The sequence below is a fragment of the Scleropages formosus genome, chromosome 20 (assembly GCF_900964775.1).
Source record: "Scleropages formosus chromosome 20, fSclFor1.1, whole genome shotgun sequence".
Lineage (NCBI taxonomy): Eukaryota > Metazoa > Chordata > Actinopteri > Osteoglossiformes > Osteoglossidae > Scleropages > Scleropages formosus.
The window spans coordinates 7,870,121-7,893,384 of record NC_041825.1 but is presented as its reverse complement, the minus strand read 5'-3'; the positions used below and the strand labels follow the sequence as shown (position 1 = coordinate 7,893,384).

At 42.8% G+C, this 23,264-nt stretch overlaps 2 protein-coding genes across 2 annotated transcripts; both read right to left on the bottom strand.

The window, feature by feature from the left end:
* Positions 1 to 297: 297 nt before the first annotated feature.
* On the bottom strand, positions 298 to 13,771 carry LOC108926596 (kinesin-like protein KIF19). Its single transcript, XM_018739364.2, has 22 exons — positions 13,560 to 13,771; positions 13,155 to 13,245; positions 12,732 to 12,912; positions 12,008 to 12,088; positions 9,769 to 9,879; positions 9,567 to 9,654; positions 9,241 to 9,377; positions 8,967 to 9,092; positions 7,485 to 7,679; positions 6,936 to 7,088; positions 6,570 to 6,692; positions 6,035 to 6,194; positions 5,761 to 5,935; positions 4,887 to 5,076; positions 4,516 to 4,786; positions 4,018 to 4,139; positions 3,699 to 3,862; positions 3,215 to 3,302; positions 1,888 to 2,340; positions 1,522 to 1,702; positions 788 to 895; positions 298 to 661 (listed from the first exon to the last, which is right to left on the bottom strand). Exons 3-22 carry the CDS (start codon positions 12,774 to 12,776, stop codon positions 531 to 533), a joined length of 3,102 nt encoding a protein of 1,033 aa, XP_018594880.2. The 5' UTR covers positions 12,777 to 12,912; positions 13,155 to 13,245; positions 13,560 to 13,771; the 3' UTR covers positions 298 to 530.
* Positions 13,772 to 15,326: 1,555 nt separating this feature from the next.
* Positions 15,327 to 23,129, bottom strand: LOC108927506 (eukaryotic translation initiation factor 3 subunit B-like). The gene is made up of 19 exons (XM_018740873.2): positions 22,883 to 23,129; positions 21,993 to 22,185; positions 20,960 to 21,079; positions 20,718 to 20,775; positions 20,471 to 20,599; positions 19,983 to 20,140; positions 19,759 to 19,890; positions 19,315 to 19,381; positions 19,111 to 19,157; positions 18,393 to 18,603; positions 18,132 to 18,204; positions 17,921 to 18,043; positions 17,719 to 17,797; positions 17,479 to 17,617; positions 17,265 to 17,390; positions 17,081 to 17,158; positions 16,864 to 16,972; positions 16,028 to 16,139; positions 15,327 to 15,775 (listed from the first exon to the last, which is right to left on the bottom strand). The coding sequence occupies exons 1-18, from the start codon at positions 22,983 to 22,985 to the stop codon at positions 16,036 to 16,038; spliced, it is 2,049 nt and encodes a 682-aa protein (XP_018596389.1). The 5' UTR covers positions 22,986 to 23,129; the 3' UTR covers positions 15,327 to 15,775; positions 16,028 to 16,035.
* Between the last annotated feature and the right edge of the window lie 135 nt (positions 23,130 to 23,264).

Genomic DNA, 23,264 nt, shown 5'->3' with positions numbered 1-23,264 from the left:
AAACCTTACAGTAAAAAATTTCTTATCATGCCAGAAGCCAGGATGATTTTTCTGGCATTGCTAATTCCACTTAATGGTATACCATACCTGTTCATGTACATATATTTAACTTAATTTATTTCACTTGTATTGCAACCATTTGTATTGTCTGTGCAACTGAATTCCTCCCAGGGATCAATAAGTTCTAAGATCTATTTTTGTAATAAATGCTGCGCATTTAAATTAATGCAAAAAAAAAGGACAAGCAATACAATCTACAAAATGTCTTAAAAATATAAAATATATACAGGGCTTCAATATACTCAATACAAATATATTACAAAAATTTTGACAAGCTAAACAAAAAATGAACGGAAAGAAAGATACTTTATACCACATGATTACGCAACTATTAGAGCCACAGTACACAGCATATAATATCTATTTCTAAACACACGGCAAATAACAAAAGTCAGCGAAAAGGAATATTACGTATGTTCATAAGTGCTATTTTTAAATGAAAAGTGCGCTCCCATTAAAAGCAGCCACAGTCAGAAGAGTCCGTTCCTGTGGCGGGCGTCACTTTGGCTGCTTGCTCCTTTGTGCCTCGTGCCGGGGAGGGTTCGCTTGAAATTCCCAGGCTGCAGTAGGAGCTTGTTTGTGCCTGACAACTCTGACGGGCCTTGAGAGTTAAAAAAATAAAAAGGTGTGTTTATTTCTAGAAGCTGCAAAAAAATGCACATACATTTAGGCGTTTAGACAGGAAAAAAAAAAAGAAAAACTATAACGATGCTCCTGAGACCCAAACCTCTGACTCGCTTGTGCAGGGTCTGACCTCTTCTGCCCTCGGCGTTCTTCTGGAGCACGGTGCAGGGCGGGGTGCCTCGCATCTCCAGCTTCAGGATGTGGCTTTCGCCTAAACACGAGTACCTTGTCACTTCTCAGTTACCATGGAAACGCTATGCCTCCTAAGTACATGCAGTATAGATGTATCCTCCAAGCGTAATGTATACACTTAGGTCTGATACATAGACCACAGTGGAAAGGGGTACATTTTGGGGTGTAGGCTACTGAGAGTGTGTGTTTGGACCGCTCCGTCCGGACGACTTTGAATGCGCGCGCGCTCCAGTTGTGTTGGAGGTCTTATGTGCTACTGACGTGAGCTGGACATGCATCTGTGTCCACTTCATCGAACAAGCTTGAGTTTTTCATTTCCATGTGTTAAACAGCTGGTTTAACAGCTAAGGGTACAGCTGGTAGCATACTGGTTCGAGCTGCTGCCTTAGCGACCAAAGGTTGTAGGTTCAAATCCCAGCTGCGGTGCCCTTGAGTAAGTTACCTACCCTAGAACTGCTCCAGTAAAATTACTCAGCTATATGAAGGAGTAAATAACTGTAAGTACCTTAACATTCTAAATCACTTGGGATAAATTTAAATGTTGATTTCATAAACTATGGACTGGCCAGATTAAATTGGACCTTTCTATCAATGCATTATTTCCTTAAGAGCCGTTTAAATGATGTGCCCGACAAAACGCCCTACCTTTGTGATGAGAGATGGGATATTTAATTCCATTTAATTTTTTATTTGTTGCTGGCAGTGGTGGCGAAGGATTTCCCCCTTTCTTTAGCGAAAACTGGTTCGAGTTTTGTATGTGTCGCGCAAGTCTGTTATCCGAAATGCTCTCAAGAACAGGGTTCCTCGAAGTGCTGATCTTGGGTTTCTAAGGCATGTAAAAAAGGAGACAGCAATACAAGACACTGGGATTTGGTCTGACACGCATAAAATGCACAACACTGTAAAAAATACTTTTAGCTGGTTTTTGAAATACCTTTGAGACTGAAGGGAATCGTTAAGTTAATGGCATTTGTACGCATTTTAATGCACGTTTTGCTTTCGAATGCATACCCGTTTCAAGTTGGCCTCAAAGGACTTTGAGCGCTTCTTCCGAGCCCGCCTCTCGATGGAGGCCATCCCTCTGTCAGCTCTCTGCAGCTCCTTTTTGGAGCTGGACTGGGAGCTTCCTGGCACCCGGAGCGGCAGCCTCTTGACCTCCAGGCCTTCTGGGGTACGGATGGCCAGACTGTCCATGCTGATGGCCGGCTGGACCGTGACGATGCCGGGGGTTCCATGGGGCTCCGAAGCAGCCCTGTCCGACTCCTCGGCCTCCTCGAGGGATTGCACTGACACCAGGCTCCGCTCCTTGGCCCTGAAGAGACTGCTGCCCGACTCCACGTTGTGTATCCGCGACCGCCTCCTGGCCGCCACCACGGAGATGCTCTTGGTGTCAGAGGCAATCGCCTTCATAGTCTCGGGGCTGATACCCTCAGGGGGTCTATTGATGCCCTTCAACTGAATAAGCTTTTATTTGCAAAAAGAGGAAACGCAGATATATTGTTTACATATGTATGATTGTGCACATATTAATGAAAGGTAATGGAATTTAGACAGGATTAGTTCAGCTTCTAAAAGGGGGGATCATTTGGGAAAGTCCTGGACGAACTAATACCATTGAAGGAACCACGATTTCTGTTCCAAAATGCACAAGCAATAAAATAGAACAGAACAGTTTACGAACACAAAATTCAGAGTTTTCGAACGGCCGAGTAAAAGTCCAGCTATTAGATGCTGCGGCAGGAACTGAAAAGAGCAGTTCATGCTTGAAAATGCAGAGTTGAAGAGTTTCCGCAAGGATAAGTGGTTCGACTCTCCTCCACAGCACTATGACACACTCATCAGCACCTACAGACAATGTCTAGGCGTAGGCGTTACTCCTCAGGGTGGCAGAACCAGCTACCGCATCCAAGGGGGCAACTGCTTTATTCACACAGGGTACTGTGTATTGTATCAGTTTACTGAACCAATAAATAAGTATCACAGTTTTATTTGTCCACTCAGGGTTCCAGCTATCCAATTTTTGGTTTTGGTTGAAGATCTGGCCAAATTTACAGTGAAAAATGTGTGGTGAAGCAGAAAAACAGGGAGGAAAAACCAGGGGTAATATTTTTTTCCACAGTGGTCTGTAGAGCGATGAGTACTGTAGAGCACAGCCTTCATTATAAGGGAATGATGATTTGCCCCTTTTTGTCTTTCTCAAAATCTGCAGCAGTGCCTGTTACCAGGACTCACTGAGACAGATAGATAAATGCTTAGAAACACGCGATCTTGTCGCGAAAAGAAACGCACACCACCTTTCAGTTGACAAAATTAAATTTAATTAATCAAAACTAATTACCTGATTTAATGAAGTGGGGCTTGAGAAAATGTGGCCGCGCTTCAGTTGATGGGACTTGGTAGTGGATTTGAACACCTTGTTGGATTCACTAAAACAAAGATTTATACGTGATGGAAATAATTTTTTAAACTTTGTCATAAACACACACACACACACACACATTTTCAGAACCGCTTGTCCTATACAGGGTCACGGGGAACCGGAGCCTAACCCGGCAACACAGGGCGTAAGGCCGGAGGGGGAGGGGACACACCCAGGACGGGACGCCAGTCCGTCGCAAGGCACCCCCAGCAGGATTCGAACCCCAGACCCACCGGAGAGCAGGACTGCGGTCCAACCCACTGCGCCACCGTGCCCCCCTTGTCATAAACACTAGATATTAAAACCAAGAAGTCCAAATAGACCACCTCTGGATCTGTGTATTATTGATGGAAAAAGCCAGCATTTCATGGAATTTGCTATCCTTTATGAAAAATGTAATTACCTTTCATGATCCGGCACCAAAGAAGGAAGTTTGTTCTTATTTCTTGAGGACATGCTTTTCCTGTTCTCTTGAACCACTGTCCTAGGGGTAAGATCGTCCTTGTCCTTGTCAGGGATCAAATCTCCCAGTTTCATCTGTTTGGCAATATCTAATATTGATCCATCCTAGGAATACAAAAAACAGTTCGGGACGCACAGCCAGTTCACTTGGAAATCTGACTCTGAAACCGTTTTCAACTCCACACATTTGTTATCTAAGCATTTTAAGTCCTCTGTCGTCTTAGAATGAAAACAGACCTACTGTTGTGGGAGAGTCTTACCAGCATTGTGCTCGAAGTGATGGTGTGGAGACTGAGAATCTGGTCGATGCTCCCATCCCTCAGCTCATTGAAGTACAGCGTATACAGCTGCTCGAGCTCATGTGGCACTGGGATCTCATAGTCTGGAAACATTCGAGCAAATAAAAGCAAAATAAAAGTGCCAGTAGATACCAAGGATTGTGGCTAGATTAAGAGTACAAGTCAAAAGTCTGAGTATACTTTCTGGACGCCTTTTCAATTTTTTGCACAAGACATCCAGAAACCAAGATTTGGAGGGAAATCAGTTGGCACTTCTTCCCAGCTCTTCTGCAGCCCTTCCCAGAAAGGTAGAACACTTGTGCATTGTTCTGTTTGGCTCTTCGGCCCAATTTGTCCTATAAATGTACTGCCTAGGTTATCCAGGTGTACTCAAACTTTTGACCGGCTCTATACGTTTCCGCCATTTAACGAATGCAGTCGTCGGATATCGCAGACGCTGAAACGACCACAGGGCAGCACCTTCGATGATGGTTTTTTGCTGCTGTATGATCTCATCGCAGAGCGACCTGTGTTGGTCATAACGCTGGATGACAAAGTCCTTGGTGCGCAGGGCGTTTTCCTTGCACAGCACCATAGACCGGATCTCCGTGTTCTCCACCTCTAGCTCGTGCACCCGGCACAGCAGGGCGAGGATCTCCCGCTGCTCCTCGTTGCTGATCCGCTTCGGCAGCAACTCCTCCATCTTGGACGACTTCATTTTCATGCTCGCCAGCTTCTCCTCCAAGTCCGACTATGGGTGGGAAACAAGGAAACGACCCAAACATTACCCACCCACGACGACAGTGGAAGGACAGCAGAAAGGGGAGAAAGATACAGGAAGGCTGCATTACCTTCAGCACCGTGGTTTTCCTCTGCTCTGCCAGGAGCGTTGCAATCTCTTCCCGGGCCGCCAACACGTCCTGGGGCTCAGTAGAGTCCAGCTCTTCAGCACCACTGTCCCACTCCCTGTCTTTGTCCATTTTCTCACTGCGCCTCTCCTCCCTCCACTTCTTGGCACACCTGGCCTTCTCCCTTTCCCAGCTTTTAAAGGAGAGAAACGGTTTCATCGGGGGAACACTATTTTTGCAAAAGGGAGCTTAACAAGGTTAACAGACAGACCCCCCCCCCCCCCAATTTATGTATTGTAATAGTTATTATAGGACACATGCAATATACTGCTGATTATAAATGAAAAATCACTGTATGTGACACTTTCTTTATACCTCCTATTTACACACAGATAGTCATTACAGGATAACTTATGACATACTCTTAATACTGCATTTTCTGGAGCTGCACTAAAGATTTTCACTCTTCTGTACATGTGATGTTGACGATGATGTGACAATAAAGTTTGATTTGGATATGTATACTGCTGATTACAATTAAAAAATAAATAAATTTAAAAAATAAATCACTGTATGTGACTCTTTATACCTCTTACACCTATACTAATAGTTATTATAGGATATATATACTGCTGATTACAACTGAAGAATCACCATATATGACACTGTACAAAAACATTACAGGGCACTGAAAATAGAACAGTGGTGCGACACTATTTCAGTGTGACTTTCTATAAAATCTGAAAATAATATTTAAGAACATTCAAAAATTCTGTGAAAAAAGGACCAGTGAGTGAAAATTTTATTTGTTGCTAAAACATGTCCCTAAGGACAATCACAGCATTTCATGTTCAGAGTTTTGGGTAAAGCCTCTGACTCTGTGATGGTGACCAGGTGCCTGGACATGACAATGTGGAGCTCCATGTTGCATTTCTCCAGCTCCATGAGGCTACGGCGGATCTCCATCTGCTCCCGGAAGGCACAGAGCAGCTGTTCGCGCAGTCGACCCATCTCCCGGCGACTGTATTCGGCCGAGTGCTTCTGCACCTCCGCTGCAGAAGGCACCCGGAGCAAAGCGTTACTCTCAGGGAAGGATCCCAGCTCTTGACTTCTAGGCGACCGCATGAATGTGCACTATTTAGGCAGAATACCTTGAACATCACGTATATCAGCCTTGTCTCTATTCTTCTGCTGCTCGTGACCTTGTTCGTCTATCTTGGCTCTTAATCTCTCGATCTCTTTGCGCAGGTCTGCGATGATGCTCGTGTACTGGGCTATATGGTAGGAAACATTCAGCAGGTTGCGTTTCACCTGCGCACCAAAAACGAAAAAAGCGTTACCAATGTAAAACTCTCCACGGGAAAATATGCGAATGCTCAAAAATGTCATTATTTTGAGATGCGGGAAATATAGCAATTCTTGTTTCAAGCACACACTAAATATTGCAAAAGGGTAGTATCTGCTTCCCCGATAAATTTTGTAGTAGAGGCTGGAAAAAAACCACGCAAGATAATGACCGCAAGCATCCCGGACCGGCTTCTCTGCATCGCTCATGAACCTTTAACCAGGTCTACGTGCCACCATGCGGAGATGCAGTACTTCAGTGGTTTTAGTGATTTTTACCTAGCACCCAGTAAGAGAAAATATCCAATTATACAAGAGCAGCAGTTGGCCATTATCCTCTACCTTAGTTCTGATGTTCTTTGCCTTGTCTGCATAGATGAGAGTGTTTCGAGACTCTTCGAAGTTAGTACTGGCTGGGCTTATGTGCGTGATCATGACCGTTCTGCTGTTCCCACCAAGAGCGTCCTTGTAGTTTAAACAAAGAAACAAGGAAAAATAAAAGGAGTCAGCGGCTTGAAAAAAATGAAGAGGATTGTTCAGTTACTGGAGGAAAAACCTTGAATTAAGCATACGAAGCAAAGCCTTGCAAGTGTTGCCGATATGCTAAGCGCATCCCCAGTAGACAATATGACTCATTCAACCACTTCGAAGACCGTAGAGTAATGAGTCAGGCATCCCACATGACCTTTTCTTCTGAGGTTCCTTTACCTTAAGCAAGCGGGTGAGCTTGCTGTCCCTATAATTGACGAACTGGGCGCCTTTCCCACCCTTCTCGCTCAGCGCATTGATGCAGTTAGCCAAGGCCAGCATGGAGCGGTTAATGTGAGCTCCCTCCTTCATCCTCATCCCCCTGTTCTGGGTCTTAAGAAGAACACAGGTAAATTAAGCATACTGAGAGCCTTGTGATTTCTGTGAATATTTTCATTTTAAACTATTTATTTATACAGAAATTTATAGTTCAAACGATAACTCGAGCACACACACAATGTCTGCAACCGCTTGTCCCCAGTAGGGTCGCGGCAAACCAGAGCCTAACCCGGCAACATGGGGCACAAGGCCTAGGGGGGAGGGGACGCACCCCGGACAGGATGCCGGTCTGCCGCAAGGCACCCCGAGCAGGGCTCGAACCCCAGACCCGCCCCACCGACCCCCAAACGATAATTGACGTGCGCACAATAAAGACAATTACATTACAAAGACTGAAATAAAAACAAACACGCTTCGACCAAGGGCCATATGCATTTTCTTTGCTCGCACCTGTGCGGCTCTCTCCGTCCCGGCCAGGTCGACCATGAAGAGCTTTCCAACACGGACCTCCTCGTTGATGTTCTTCACTCTGCTCTTCTGCTTTACTGTGACTTGCAGTATGGCGTGGGAGCGAGATGATGTTTTGTTGGCAGCAGTGGGCTCCTGGGTACGCTGCTTATTCCCTTTGGTGAGCAGCTGCATTATCTGTCAGGTGAACCAGCATTTACATTTTATATATATATTTTTTTAATTTATTTAGCAGCTGCTTTTCTCCAAAGCGACTTCCAATGAACTCTATGTAGTGTTATCAGCCCACACACCTTATTCACCAAGGTGACTTACACTGCTGGATACACTACTTACAATGGGTCACTCATCCATACATCAGTGGAACACACTCTGTCACTCACACACTATGGGTGAACAGCATGTCTTTGGACGGTGGGAGGAAACCAGGGCACCCACAGACTTACACTGCTGGGTACACTACTTACACTGGGTCACTCATCCATACATCAGTGGATGACACACACACTCTCTCTGTCACTCACACACTACGGGTGAACCTGAACAGCATGTCTGGAGTGTGGGAAGAAACCAGAGTACCCGGAGGCAACCCACGCAGACATGGGGAGAACATGCAAACTCCACGCAGACTGAGCGTGGATCGAACCCATGTTCTCCCGCCACCGTGTTGCCTATTTAACAAATGGACCTTAAACTGAATCGATAAACAGCTCACATTACAATCCTACACAACGTTTATGCCAAAATGGCTAATGAAACTTTTAAATTAAGGAGTGATCCACCAAGAACGGTGTAAACTTCAGCAAGAAAAGCTGAACACATCAAATCAAATTCATTGACACTAAACAACCATTTTCTGGAATGACCATTAAATGGGTATACAAGATTTGTGGAAAAGACCTTTAGTAATCTTTAGGTGTAGATATTTTGGTGAGTTCTTATTTGTATTTAATTATGATTTTAACTCCGGAGGACAAATTCAAAGCATGATGACTCAGACCCAGCTCACGAGTTATGGAACTGAAGACAAGGAGAACATCTGTGGCGTAGGAAGGACTTAAATCAATTAATCAGAAAAAAAAAGCATGTAGGTGTGTAAATACAAAATGTACATTTACATGTATTCATTTAGCAGACGCTTTTCTCCACGGTGACATACTCATAGAAAATACGTGTCCATTACATTAGCAGAAAGAGAGACAAAGATGCGGACGTGTGGTTCTTAAGTACAGTTAGTTTGTTTCTTTCCACCATATGAACCAATGTTCATCATGAGTAGCTGCATAAAACTTCATCAGAATTACCATTTCTCCTTCACGCAAGTCTGGAAGGTAAAGCAGAATTGCACTCCAGAAACTGTAATCTGCAACTGGTGCTGCTCTAATCTCAACGAAACACGTGATCTTGAGCGATCTTTTAAAAGAGAAATCAAATATAGCGTCTTGTCACGGGTAAAACCTTCACCTCCTTCGCATTGCTGGTAGAGACCTCCGTGATTCCCGCAATCCGGATTTCTCCTTTGGCATCTTCTCGCAGGTCTAGGTAGCCAGAGGCAGGGTTCAGGAGGTCACGGATCATTTCATTGTATATCTAACAAATAACATATATATTGTACACTTAATGACATACATATGCATATTTATAAGTAAAAAAATAGCCACAAATCTGAAATTTTGATTTGTAAATGTAAAGAAAGAAAAGCAAAATGAAACAAAGAGGAAGAAAGTTTTGCATTTACTTCTAAATATGACATGTAAACACTGCAATCCATGTCCTCGCTGGCCTCTTCAATAGCTTTGAAAAGGTCATTCAAGGTGCGAATATAAATTCCTGGCTCTGAGTCGATGCCCAGCATTGTGTAGGTCTTCCCTGTTCCTGAAATTGTTTCAAAAAAAAAAAAAAAAGCAAAATTTTATAATTTACACTCCATTTATTTCACGAAATTAAAAAAAAAAAAATAAAAAAAAAATCTAACACTAAGGAAGTCATGTTTACTGAAAGGGCGCCTTTAAATAAGGTCGAATCATACCGTGGACAAACTCGTCTCCGGTGAAATGTTCATACCTGTTGGCCCGTATGCAAACACGGTGGCATTGTAACCTGAAATAACTCCCTCAATTAGGTTCTTCATCGTGGCCACATATACATCCTCCTAAAGGAAAATTGGAACACGATCTTGAAAGATATTTCGAAAGTAAGTCTTTTGTAATTCCGCTCACGATAACACGACAGAAACATGGAATAAAAGCAGTCGGCATGGGAATACCTGAGTTGCCGTAAAGTCAAAGGCCACGTCAAACATGTATGTTTTCTCTCTAGATCGATTAGCCCGCAGAACATCGTCTGGGTCTTCCGAGGGATCCATAAGAACCACCATCTAAAATTAAATTAATGCGTACACACAATGAGTACATCTGCAGCCCACACAGCTGCACTGTACATTCCAGATGTGCGGGGGACAGCTGGTAATGTAGTGGTTAGAACTGCTGCCTTTGGTTCTAAAGGTTGCCAGTTCGATTCCCACCTCTGGCTGTAGCGCCCTTGAGCCAGGTACTTACCCTAAATCACTCCAGTAAAAAAAAAAAAAAAAAAAAAAAAAAAAAAAAGTTACCCAGCTGGCTATAAATGGGTAAATAATTGTAAGCTTGTGATAATTGTAACCTTAACATTGCTGCTTAATTTGGAGAAAAGCATCAGCTAAATCAATAAATGTGGGTCCAATTAAAACAACAAATCAGTGTCAGGCATCTAATAAGAAACAGGTTATTGATGTTGCCTAATTTAGCATGAAATCTTACACTTAATTCATATGATAAATCAATAATACAATGAATGGAACATAGTCCTAAAACTTTCCATAGCCAAAAAAAGTTTTTAACCTCTAAAGGATCATTGGCATCACCTAATAAACAAATTCTTATTAATATTTTTATTATAGAGCATTTTCCACAAGTGTCTCAAAAGCAGTTTACAATATGCCTAACCTAAAGAAACTAAAATGAAAACATAGTAATTCTGACTTTTGTGGTTAGACATTTGCAGAGAAGACCACCTCTCCAACTTAAGGTTTAATTGTGGGTACAGTAATAAATACGTGCTGAACAATCATACAGCTCTCAGGGAACATATAAGCCAGAATTCGGAAATATATGGGCACCGAAGCATGAAGAGCCCAAAAAATGTGAGAAATATTAATTATAAAATGCAGAGGCATCAAATTGCAATGTGTTCCCTCATCCATACTTTGGTTAAAGTTTGTTGCATTACATTTATTTGTGTCGTTGACAGTTTTCTCCCACGCAACTTACAGCGTTAAGGTTACAATTATTACAAGCTTACAATCATTTACCCATTTATACAGCTGGGTAATTTTACCGGAGTAATATAGAGGAAGCGCCTTGCTCAAGGGTACTACAGCTGGAGGTAGGATTCAAATCCACAACTTTTGGGTTCAAAGGCAGCAGTGTTGACCACTACACTACCTGCAGGTTGTCCTAATACAAGACTGCCATGGTCTGGAGCCTATCCTGGAAGCACAGGGCACTTGGCTAGGCAGGGTACACCTCAGACGGGGCACCAGTCTCTCTCAGGGGAATCACACACACACACACACGAAAAACATGCCATTTTGTTCTTAACTCTTTGCATGCCAAACTCCACTCTCTCTCTCACTCTCATTAACCACCCATCCTTTTCAGGGTCACAGCGGTCCAGAACCTATCCCAGAACCCCTGGGCACGAGACCAGGAGGAGGACACCCCAGATGGGACACCAGATCATCGCAGGGTACCCATTCAGCAGCAAGCAAAATAAAGCCTGCTTCCCTTAATCAGGATAAGCAGATTAAGTCAAAGCTCTAGCCTTATCCACCTAAACCAAAAGTATCCTCCCACTGAGAACTCATTACTTAAAACATCAGCAAAGTACACAGTTTAAATTATGGTATTTCCTTACATAACATAAACTCTACAATACGCGCAACTGGGTTTCAGCATGCGGGGGGCGTGGTGGTGCAGTGGGTTGGACCGGGTCCTGCTCTCCGGTGGGTCTGGGGTTCGAGTCCCGCTTGGGGTGCCTTGCGATGGACTGGCATCCTGTCCTGGGTGCGTTCCCCTCCCCCTCCGGCCTTACGCCCTGTGTTGCCGGGTTAGGCTCCGGCTCCCCGCAACCCCGTACGGGACAAGCGGTTCAGACAACGCGTGTGGATTTCGGCATTACGCTACGTCCGCTACAATCAACGATTGACTGGGGGATACCACTGGCCAGATCATCATTTAGATACACAGCTTTACCCCTTAAAGATGCAGCGCAAATTAACAGCCAAAGGATGAGGTGAGCAGTGACATCATGTAGCCTAAATTAAAAGCAGCTGAGCCAATGACAATGAGATACAGTCTCGCCGGGGAAAAACAGCTCAAAGACGCAGGTAGCACTCGGTTTGTTTCGTGCACCACGGTGAGTGAGCATCGCACTTTCGGCCCTTGGCTCCCCGCTGTTAAGCTCACCTGATTGTCAACCTTGTGAGCTACCAAGGTAGCGCCCTCCTCTATTTCAGCCTCATTCATGGGACGGATCCGGAGTGCCACCTAAAGACAGAGAGCAGCCGTTTGTTCAAAAATCACTTTAAGTCGATTCGCACCGGCTACCCACTGGGATTTAAGCAGTGTGCGGCACAGCTGTTTACGCTGTTGCCTTGGACTCGGAAGATTCCTGATTTAAATCCCACTTCCTGCTCTAGTACTTACCCTGTACTGACACAGTAAAAATACCCTGCTGTATACATGGGTAAATCATTATTATTAGCTGATCATCTAACACGGTGAGTCGAAAAAGACAAAAGATTTCATCTTGATAGTAGTAGGTGTTAGCAGATGCTTCAGTCAAGCTGCCCCATATTTATTCTAAACATATAACTTCTTGTGAATCACAAGGAGAGCTGAGCGGCAGAACATTTCAAATATCCTGGATCTGCGATCGAATCTAATAGAGGGTCATTTGGCAGACATACCACGTTAATACACCGAGCAATATGCGTAACCACTTTAAAAGTGAAAATGACAGATTGCACACTGACTCGGGGACCCATGAAATCACAAGAGTAGAAGGCAACATATCCATGGAGTTATTTCGCAGGGCCGGAGCAGCACTGCTGAGCTGTAGTGCGAGCACGCACTCCTCACCTTCTCACATCAGCGAAAGGGAACGCGTGCGGCCCGCTGGAGTCCTTACCGTCAGCTGGTGGTCTTTGGAGTCTCCTGGAAGGTCCTTCATCATGTTGACCGCAGCTCAAGTTTTCTGCTGACTTCACCACTCGATGTCCATCCTTCGGAGAACAGAGCAGCGGGTTGCCGGGCTGTCGGGCTGTCTGGGACCGGTGCCCGCAAGCGCCCGATTATCCGGCCTGTTGATCCTATAAGTGGATGAGAGACGCGAAGAGGACATGTCAGTGTGGACAACACTTGAGTGCCCTGTCTGCAAAATATTACCTATCAATCACCTTTTTCGTTCATTTTACTGTATTACTTCTCAACTACAATGTCACGTTTAGGCATTATTATTATTATTATTATTATTATTATTATTATTATTATAAGAGGTGTTGCAGCTGCTGTGGGCGGCTCACGCGGCACCTGCGCTGAACTGAAGCCCCACCTGTTGGGTCTGGAGTTCGGAGGAAGCGTGTATCCCGCGGTCGGCAGCTGTCTGCACTGAAATATTAACCACCTTCTAGCTTTTCCTCCTACTGAAGGGCACATAATTAAGAAGTGAAAGGAAAGGGGTAATGTAATATAGCTGGTGAGAACAAAAAAAAAAAGTGCCACCGTGAAACTTTATATAATATATATATATAGCAGCCGCAGCGCAGCGCAGCGCAGCCGAGCAGCAGATCTGCCAGATGCGCCGCGGAACTGCACATTGTGTCAAATGGCAGGCGGCTAAATTGCAGCTCAAACGCGAATAATGAATCCGATTTCTAACGAAAAGTTGGCGTTTGTAGAACAATAATTGCTTTTTAAAGGCTTTTTTATGTTGTTTTTTTTTTTTTTTCCTCATTACCGTTAAGTTATGGTTGACCAAGTGCAGTGCAGTCGACGTCCATCACAACGCTCTCAATGATCACGTAGAAACAAAAAGAATAAACATCAGATACACACACACACATATACATTTATATATAACTACGGAGTAACACTGCTTTATCTCTTTTGTTCTAGACTGTAAACCCAATCGGGTGTCAAGCTTGTTCGGTTCCTTCCTTTGTTTACCAAAATTTGTGTTCTCCTAGCTTCGCTGTTCCCATGGTAACGGCCATCCTCCTCCTTGACGGAAGTGTTTTGGAGTGGAGTTAATTATGGGAAGAGTAGTCCACCGCGATCAGGGCGAGACGCGCTCGGAGGCCACTTTATTAGGCACACCAGCCTAATAATTACACTACAAGTGTAATTACAGGCAGCAGCTCCGATGTGGTGGAAAACATCTCGCAGGTGGGTGTTCAGCGGAGAAAGGAGGAGGGCCATAAGTTAGAAAAGAACACGTCGGCACGACTTTGAGGTGCAGAGGGCATCTCGCAACACACCATAGGTAAAACCTTGACGTAGGTATTCTACAGCTGCACAACACGGGTTCCGCACCTGGCAGCCGAGAACAGACACATGAGGCTCGGAGGGTCATGCGATCACAACTGGATAAAAGTGCAAAAATGCTTTCTTGGTCCAACAGAACCTAGTTTTCTTTACATACTTCTTCAGATCTTTCATGGTCAGAATTAGGAGGAAATATGTTGAACCCTGGGATCCATTCCGTCCCATTTCAGCAGTAGATTGGCGGTGTTGATACGACATGGGGAACACTTTGTCACATGTTAGAACCCTTAGTATCAATCAGCATCAATTGAATTTCCAAGAGAACCTTAACATTTCTGCTGACCCAGTGTAGCCCTTTATGGCCTCCAGGTCACCCTTTTTAAATGGATATTTACAAAATTACGTGCTACATTACAAAGTATGAGGTTTTATAAACATCTGCATCAGTTGAAGCTTCCAAATCTCAACCCAACAGAGCATCTTTGGAATGAGATGGAACAGGAAGTTCTCTGAATGCCAGGGAGCTCCAAAAAAAAAAAAAAAACAGGAAGTCTGAAAGCTATCAATCCAATCTGAACTAAGATGCCTGTGTAATACTTCCAATATCCTGATAAACCCATACACCAAAGAACAGGCTGTTCGGGAGACTGAAGTGTGTTCCGACTGGTACTAGCAAGGCGCACCTAATAAAGCAAGCAGTATTTACAGTATTAAAGCATGAGATGTTTCTCCTCCTCCCATTTTCCTTGAAGCAGGTTTAGGAGTAATTTCTTCCTGTACATTATGATACCCATCATCCATAACATCCTAAAAGTATTCTACTACTGGCACATTAGTGTGATGTATATCTGATAAACTTGAGCAAACATTACAAAACCTATAGTTCTGACAACTACCTATAGTATACCTATACTTAACAGTTCAAGCATGAATTATTTGAGCATTTAACAGATACAGTATTGTCATTCCAGTTAATCAGCCAGTCTTAGTACATATACACCAGCTAAGTCACAAATTCCGAGGTTGAAAACAAAAAGCACACCTTATGTAATGTGTGTTCATTGGTGTGCATTACTATTCTAATTATATGTGATGAAAATTAAGGAAACATCTGCATACAATATTTTTTTATATAATATAGGATGCTAAACAAAGCTGTTGAGCTCAATCTAGTGACTCTACAACAGTGAGCATATAGTGCCATTTGCAACAAAAACATTAAAATACATCCACACAGCAGTCTGTGTCCATATTTTTATTTCTTTGTAGCACATTTACCATAAGGAATGGAGGAGTATCCAGGCCACCAGTACTGTGTCAGCACAGTAAAATTTGTAATGATTCCTGATCACCTGTAGAAAACCCTATTCATAGATGTTTAAGAAAAAAAAAAAAAAAAGATGTGATAAAGTGACACTCCACTTGTTATGGAGTGCTTTAAAACCACAGTGAATTCAGCAAAAATAAGAACTGAAACCAAAATAATGTCACTGATAGAATGAGAAGGTATGTACTTATATCAAAAATGCAAAAAACAGTAATTCAAAATCTTCTGGTGCAGTGACCAATATTTAGAAGGCACTATATGCTGATATCACACCAGGATAGTTTTGAAACAATTCTTTGATACATCAGTTTAAAAAACAGGTGGTTCCTTTGCAAAAGCAGTCTTCTCCAAAGATGGCTGAGCTGTTCAAAAAAAAGTGGGGGGGGGGGGGGGGGGGAGTATATTACATCACATACCTTGCTGTATTCGCTACTCGCGATGTCTTAAATTACACTCCCCTTTAATAAGCAATTATTCACACTTGTATATTACAATAAAGTTTAACTTCAGAAGACCTATAAATTTTAGGACAACAAAGACCAGAGTAAAAATTATACATTTTTATAAAAAAAAAAAAAAAAAAAAATTGCATTAACATAACCACTGAAAAGTACCTTGATGTTTATGCCAAATCTCCAAGTGGAATAATTTCTTCATTGATGAAGAATTCAATGGTTTCCTCCTCCCAATCATCAACATTACTGTCCAGTTCATCTGTGTCCACACCTACGAAATATGGGTTACAAAGTTATGTCATTTAAAAGAAATCGGATGTAAGACACAAACTGTAGCAATACAGAAATATTTGTCAACAGTTCGCTGATTTGTCACCCTTAATGTAAAAATCCACAGAATACAGATGAAATGTAGGCTTCAATTTTAAAGTGTAGGGCTTTGTATTTACAAATTTACTTAAATTTGGTTAAAACAGCTTCTTAGCGCATTTTTAAAAGATTAAAAACAAGTTCAGCAAATGCATGTGACTACATTACATTACTACATTCAGAGTAACTAAACCATTTCTTTTGGCTGAGATTAATAAAAATTCCGCTGTTGAAAAAACAATGCAGACTAACAGGAACTGAGTTCAGACATCATTGAAATATTTTTTTAATGTCCCATGGAAAAAAAAAAAGTATTTATGATGTGACTTTACCACGCATACAGTGAACAAAGAAGCAATACGCACAACGTAGTATTAAGATCGTTTAAAACTGTTGCAGGGGTGATTTGAAAAGGTCAGTTTCCAGAGACTCAGAACCATGTAATACATAGACTAATAAATTAAGGGGAATCATTTTCTCCCCATTAGGGCAACAGATTAAAACAAACATCTCCAGTCCAGGCGATACCAGACAGAAATTAACTTGTTTTCCTGAAGAAACCAAACAGTTCAAACAGGTCCAAAAAGACATTTTCTGCTAACTTTCTAAGGCAAAAGTTTGCTTACCTCCCCTTAGTTCCAGACGAAGAGGTCTCTGTTCCTGATACAACTGTATAGCAGCTTCGCGATATTTGTGATAATCCTCCATCATGGTGCGCCTCTTATCAACCAATTCCTATTGCCAAAAATGTCAATAGTTGTCAGACTTGGGTAAGGGACTTAAAAGGACAGGATGGCATCATGGAGGAAAAAACCAAAAGCTACTGCCCAAGTGCAAAATTACCTTTGATGCTTTAGATTGACTCAAACGATCCTTCTGCTCAAAAATCTTTGCATACTTCTTCAGATCTTTCTTGATCAGCTTTTCATAGAAAAAAAGATTACAAAGAAAGGAGTAAAATGGTCCATCTGATGTACCAAAAACATGACAAAAATCTGTCCATAAACTGCAAGAAATTTAAATCCACCTTGATTTGCTCCTGACTGAGAAGAATGGCTGGACGTGGTCTCCACAGCAACTGGCAGAAGCGATCCTTGTTGTTCTTCTGTAGAAGCCGTCCTTGGAATGTCCAAAGCCAATAGGCATTGTCCACCTGTCAGTGGCAATGTTCATTATCCTTCCACATTGCACTAACACACTGTGCTTTCAAAATTACATCAACTCAAATGAACAGTCCTAACCTTGTGGCTCCACCAGGAGACCGAGGTCACCACATATCTTCCTGTTGGGTCCCATTCCACATCTGAAGCCATGTAGTGCTCTGCAATGTTCATCATGGTGCAATCCGATGTGTCAACAAATGCCAGGGCACCGTTCATGCTGTCCAAAAGAAGGCAGCAAAAGAAGGCAGCAAATAAGCAAAAGTCTACAAAAGCAAGAGCGCACAAAATTGTTAAAACTGAAAGAAAGCTCAAACATACCTCCTGAGTCCCGCCAGTACCAGAAACTGCCCCTGTGGACTCCAGAAAATGCTGTTTGCTTGCTGTTTATCAAACATTTCTATGGAGAAGAAAAACAAAGGTTCCATCAGAAACAATTTTAAGGTGGCACTGAAATAATAAATATAGTTTTAGTACGCTAATCTTGAAAGTAAAACAACTAAGTTTGAAAAGTAGGACATACTTATCAACTCGATTTTGCCATTGTTCTTGACGTGGTAGAATGACACACTTATTCTGGGGGATTCTCCATGCAGCACCGCAAACTTACTACCATTTGGCTCCCAGGCAAAGGCAATGATGCCCTCTGTAATGTGAAAATTTCAGTGCAAAGCAAAGACCAAACAAACAGACAAGGGGAACTGAGTGTAGGTAAAAAGTGCTCTAACATTTACCTTTCATCTCCACTACATCTACAGGGACTTGCTTCTCTCGCATCCTGAAGATTTCAAAGTTGGTCACCACACCCTTGAAAAAGTAAAAATTACAGCTTAGTAAGAAGTTCATACTGTAGTGCAAAACTGTTTGCAAACATGATTAATATACAAAACTGTACACTGTACATCCTATTGTTCCAATCACTTAGCCGGATCTCTAGAAACATAACTAACATGAAATATGTGCCATTTATGAACAAAAGAGAACACGCATCATACCTGAGTACCCTTGGGAGTCCTATCAACCTTCACACACAGGTAGTCCCCATTCTTCTGCCAGTGGAGTTTGCAGTCTACTACATTGAAAAGGTTTCGAACTCTAATCTCCTGTCTGGATGGAAGCTGCATAAGGGTGACTCTTGCTGGAATATCCTTATCTTCTGGTACCCAAAATGCAATGATGTTGTCTCCAGGAGACCAGGAAAAATCCCTACAAACAGCATTTCATCTCACTGACCATATTCCTCAAACATCACTGTCAATGTGAAGATAATTCACCAATGGGATAGTCTTAGAAAAATTAAAGTTGCAAGATCTTCTTGTACAAGATACAAGTTGAATGACTCCCTTTGCAGTAACATGTAATGCAAGTCTGTCATGTACATAGCACAGGTATACACTGCACAATGAAATTCTTGCTTGTGCAAGAAAGTGCCATTCTTTGGCATTATAAAACCTGAAAATTCTGGACTTTTAAATAAATAAATAATTAAAAAAATTCAGAAAGAACCATCCAACAATTTAACAAGAAATCACCATTTCTAAGCTGGCTGTCTAGAATTTCTAAACCCTAAAAATTGTGAATATTATGTAACATCCCATTTACTGGAGAAAGAGAGTACCAAAACTAAGAATAAGATTGATATGTACAGCATGCTGAGATGCACTTAAAACCTACATTCTTAAATTATAAAAGCTCTCATTAAAATTCACTCACTTTATCCCATTGATCTTCAAACTCTTCTTGTCCAAAAGTCCCATTGACTGTTGAGGGGGAAGGAGGAAAAAAAAAAAAATGAAAACACAAATGAGAAATGCATTTCATGTAAAGGCCAACTAACTGGTTATATTCACCTTGAATTATTGGTTAAATTCAATTTTTCTTGGACATAAGTCTTTGGCATAGTACATCTTCACTTACGGGTGTTTCATAAATACTGAGTGTGTCTTGTGTCATTCTGGCAAAGAACTTCCCATCATGACTCCACCTGAAAAGCAAAGCCGGTGAAGCTCTGATTCAGCACCTTCAAAACAAGTGACATCCAGGAAATGTGTGGTATGGCACTTTCTTATATTAAAAGCTTGAATCACTCTGGTATATCAAATCTCTCTTCACATTAAAAAGCCTGAGGAACTGAAGACTTCAATCATAAGATCTTTACACTGGTATACAATGATCAGGATATAGCATTTAAATGAATGCCAAAACTTAAAACGCAAACTATAAACTCGCTCTTTACCAGTAACAAGCATGATGAGCTCATGTAACCAGTTACTTTAAGTTGATCTCTGATGGCTGTCACTTCTATTTTTGTACTGAAGCTGATCCAATTATTACAACCTTAAAAAAGAAAAACTAACGCACTTGAAAATCGGCCAGTGAGCAGAATTTTCACAATGGAATCCTCTCTTCTTCTGACCAGTGAGGACATCCCAGATTATAATGGCTTGAGGGTCATCTTTCGTATCCATAAGAGGGCTGAAGGTGACTATGTACCTAAAAATAAAACATGTACAGGTAACATTAATACCTTTAATGATGACTTGGTTTATTTTTAATTAACATATTACATTTTTCTTAATGAATACCTTTCACATGGAGAAAAATCAATAAGATGGACCCCCTGGTGACTGAACCTCTGGATCTGCTTGAATTTCTCCCCTCCCCAAAGGGCTATGCCCCTCTGGTGGAATGTGGCCAAGTAGGTACCTTTGGGAGACCATCTGACATATGTCTCCGTCCAGCGCTGGAGATTACAAGAAACACGGCAGATAAAGACATGTAAAGAACCAATTAGGGAAATGTGCGCTTATGGGAACATCTGACTTGTCAGTAAAAGGCTCTCTAGGATTAGTTTATTGCTAGATTGTTCATTTAATGATGTACTATATGAATAAAGGTCACATGAATCAGTATTTACTCTACACTTGTCTTCTAACTATTTTATTCCGAAAACATGTAGTTTATCAATATGCTCTTCAAGTTGCATTGCTTTGGGAAACCTGTCAACTAAACAGTCAAAAACGTTAAATGTTTTTGTGAGGGGGGGGGGGCAATTGCTTAAGGTATCACTCACAGCCCTCTCCTCTATTAGGATTGGTTCCTTGACATCATTAGAAAATATCCCGGTTCTTTCGCCAGATTCAAAAATCACACTGTACTGATCACGGCAGTCAGGGTCCTCCATCCAGTGCCGCAGGTTCCCCTGTTAACAAAGGAGGGAAATTTTTCCATTTTTTAAACAAAGCTCAACCAACAAGTAAGCTTGATTTACAAGGATATAACTGGATAATTTTGCTCATGGGCAGGCACACAACACTCACAAAGTCTTTGAATGGCTGTTTCTCAGGTGATTCCCATTCATCACTGATATTCACATACCTAAAAAAAGGCAAGCCATTCAGAAGCATTCGATTTCAGCCATTGTGTATTAAACAAAATTTTTTAATGTTATTAAATACTACACTACTGTTGTGATCAGTTCAAACGAGCACATATATAGGCCTTTTGAGTGAGGAAACAGACAGCTAATGGGGAAGAGGGAGAAAAGTGGCTAACAACATACTTGTCAAAGTCAGTGAAGAGATTCACTCGAAACGTGTGCTGTTTGTCCAGCTTGTAGCCATCAGCATTTTTCACAGCTTCTTGTGCTTGCACAGGAGAGGTGTACTCCAGAAAGATGTACCTAGAGGTCAGATCAATTCATTAGATCAGCAGTTCACTGGCACAGAGATGTACCCCTTCCATTGTCAAAAACCACATATTCCAAATCAGGGCCAAGGTGCTCCAGAGCCCTAAACCAGAAAATACAAAGTTTAAGGTAAGGTACTCCATGCATAAGACACCGGTCCAACACAGGGAAATCTTACACATTCATTGACTCACATACACACAAAGGGTAATTAAGAGTCAACAATTCACCTGAAACTTGTCTTCGGACCACGACAGAAAACAACCGGAAGAACCCAAGCGAACATGTGAAGAAATTCCACACAAACTAAACCGGATTTCAACCAATAGCCCACTGGCTTTGAAATACTAGCACTACCTGCTGTGCCACACGCATACAGACGGTCCCCGATTTACGATGGTTCGACTTACGATCTTTTCGAATTTACGATGGTGAGCCGGCGATAGACATTCAGTGGAAATTGTACTTTGAATTTCGATCCCCCCCGGGCAAGCCATATGCGGCGCAGCACTGGGCAGCGGCCCGCATCTCCCAGTCTGTTACGCGGTTGTGTTTTATGCATCCATAATGTCACAGAAACGCCGATCTGTGTCTCCTGCTACTGGTGGGGAAGAAGAAGAGGAGGGTAAATACTCTTGAGGAGAAACTCAAGATAACTGCCCAGCATGAAGGCGGCAAGCCCGTAATGGCCATCGCACGTACGTTAGACTATGACGTTCGGTAGGTTAGGTGGATTAAATGCATTTTTTGACTCGATATTTTCGACGTACGGGTTTCACGGAACATAACCCCATCGTAAATCGAGGAACACAAACGCAAGCGCGCACGCATGCGACCACCACCAAGATAGAGTACATGTGATTTGAACAAATTTAAAAGCGTGAGGCGGGCGCGCGCACGGACTGACCCCTTGGTCTTGCCCTCGGCCTCGGGGTAGAAGTCGTTGGTGATCTTGCCGAACTTGGAGAAGATCTTGTGGACGACGTTCTTGAGCTTCTCCAGGCGCTCGGGTCCCACCTGAGGCACGTTGTCCACCACGATCACGGAGTCGATGCCGTCCGCCTCCTGGGGCCTCTCCCGCAGGATGTCCTCCAGCAGCTCTGGAACACACCGCCATAGTAAGTGGCACCACTGCCAGTGGCACTGCAGCACTTACTTAGATTGGCACGGGACGGGTTCGAATCCCACTTCCTGCTGTACTTCCCTTCAGCAGCAGGGCATTTAGCATGTTGCCCAGCTGGAAAAAAATAATTCAATTGTTAAAACACCCAAAAGTGCTCTGGAGTGCCGTTAACGCGTCAGCAAAACTAACGGGGCGCGCGCGCGATTAATAACGGCCAGCTGGGAGGCCGGATAACGTATCCCGACCTGATTTAAGTAGACGAATTTATCCTAACACAGTTGAAGACAAGTAACTATATATATATATATATATATATATTATTTTACCGAATAAAAATGCGTCCTTGTCAAGTTAGCACTCTGACTCAGGGTATTCACAACATAATATTATATAATTCAGTCACTGAATGAATCATCATGAGGGGAAGGCCGGAGAGTTGGGAATCGGACCTAAACCGCGTAAACGTTAAAACTCGTCGTCCAGACACAGGTTTCCGTGCCGAAATATAACCGCTCAAGCTGCAGCACAAATCCACGCAACGCGGTTCTCCCGCCACGACACGTCCGCGCGCCCACTGTCGCCGTGTCCCCGTGGCACGAGACGAGGCCGCGAGGGCCCCGGGCGCGCGTACGCACGCGCGCGCAGTTTGCGAGCTGCTGGAGCCGAGCTCTCACCTTCGTCGTCCACGTCGTCCACGAAATCCTCGGGGTCGCTGAAGGAGGGCTCCTCGACCTCGTCGAACGCAGCTTCAGCCGCCATGTCTTCGGTGTCCCGCATTTAGTGAATCGCTCGATGTATAAATACACGATAAATATTAACTTTATGCTACTCAGCCTGCTGTGCTACTTGGCAAGCCATGTGCGTAACCCCCGGCACCAAACCCGTGGTCGAGCGAAAAGGACCGTACCATCCGAACCGACACAGGAATGCAGGGTGGCGTCACTTCGGTTCTAACTGACATCCATATATGTAACATATATATAAAGCGTACTATATACAGTTAAATACGGTAAAATAATTACATAAAGCAACCATGTTAACCTAAATAATGAAACT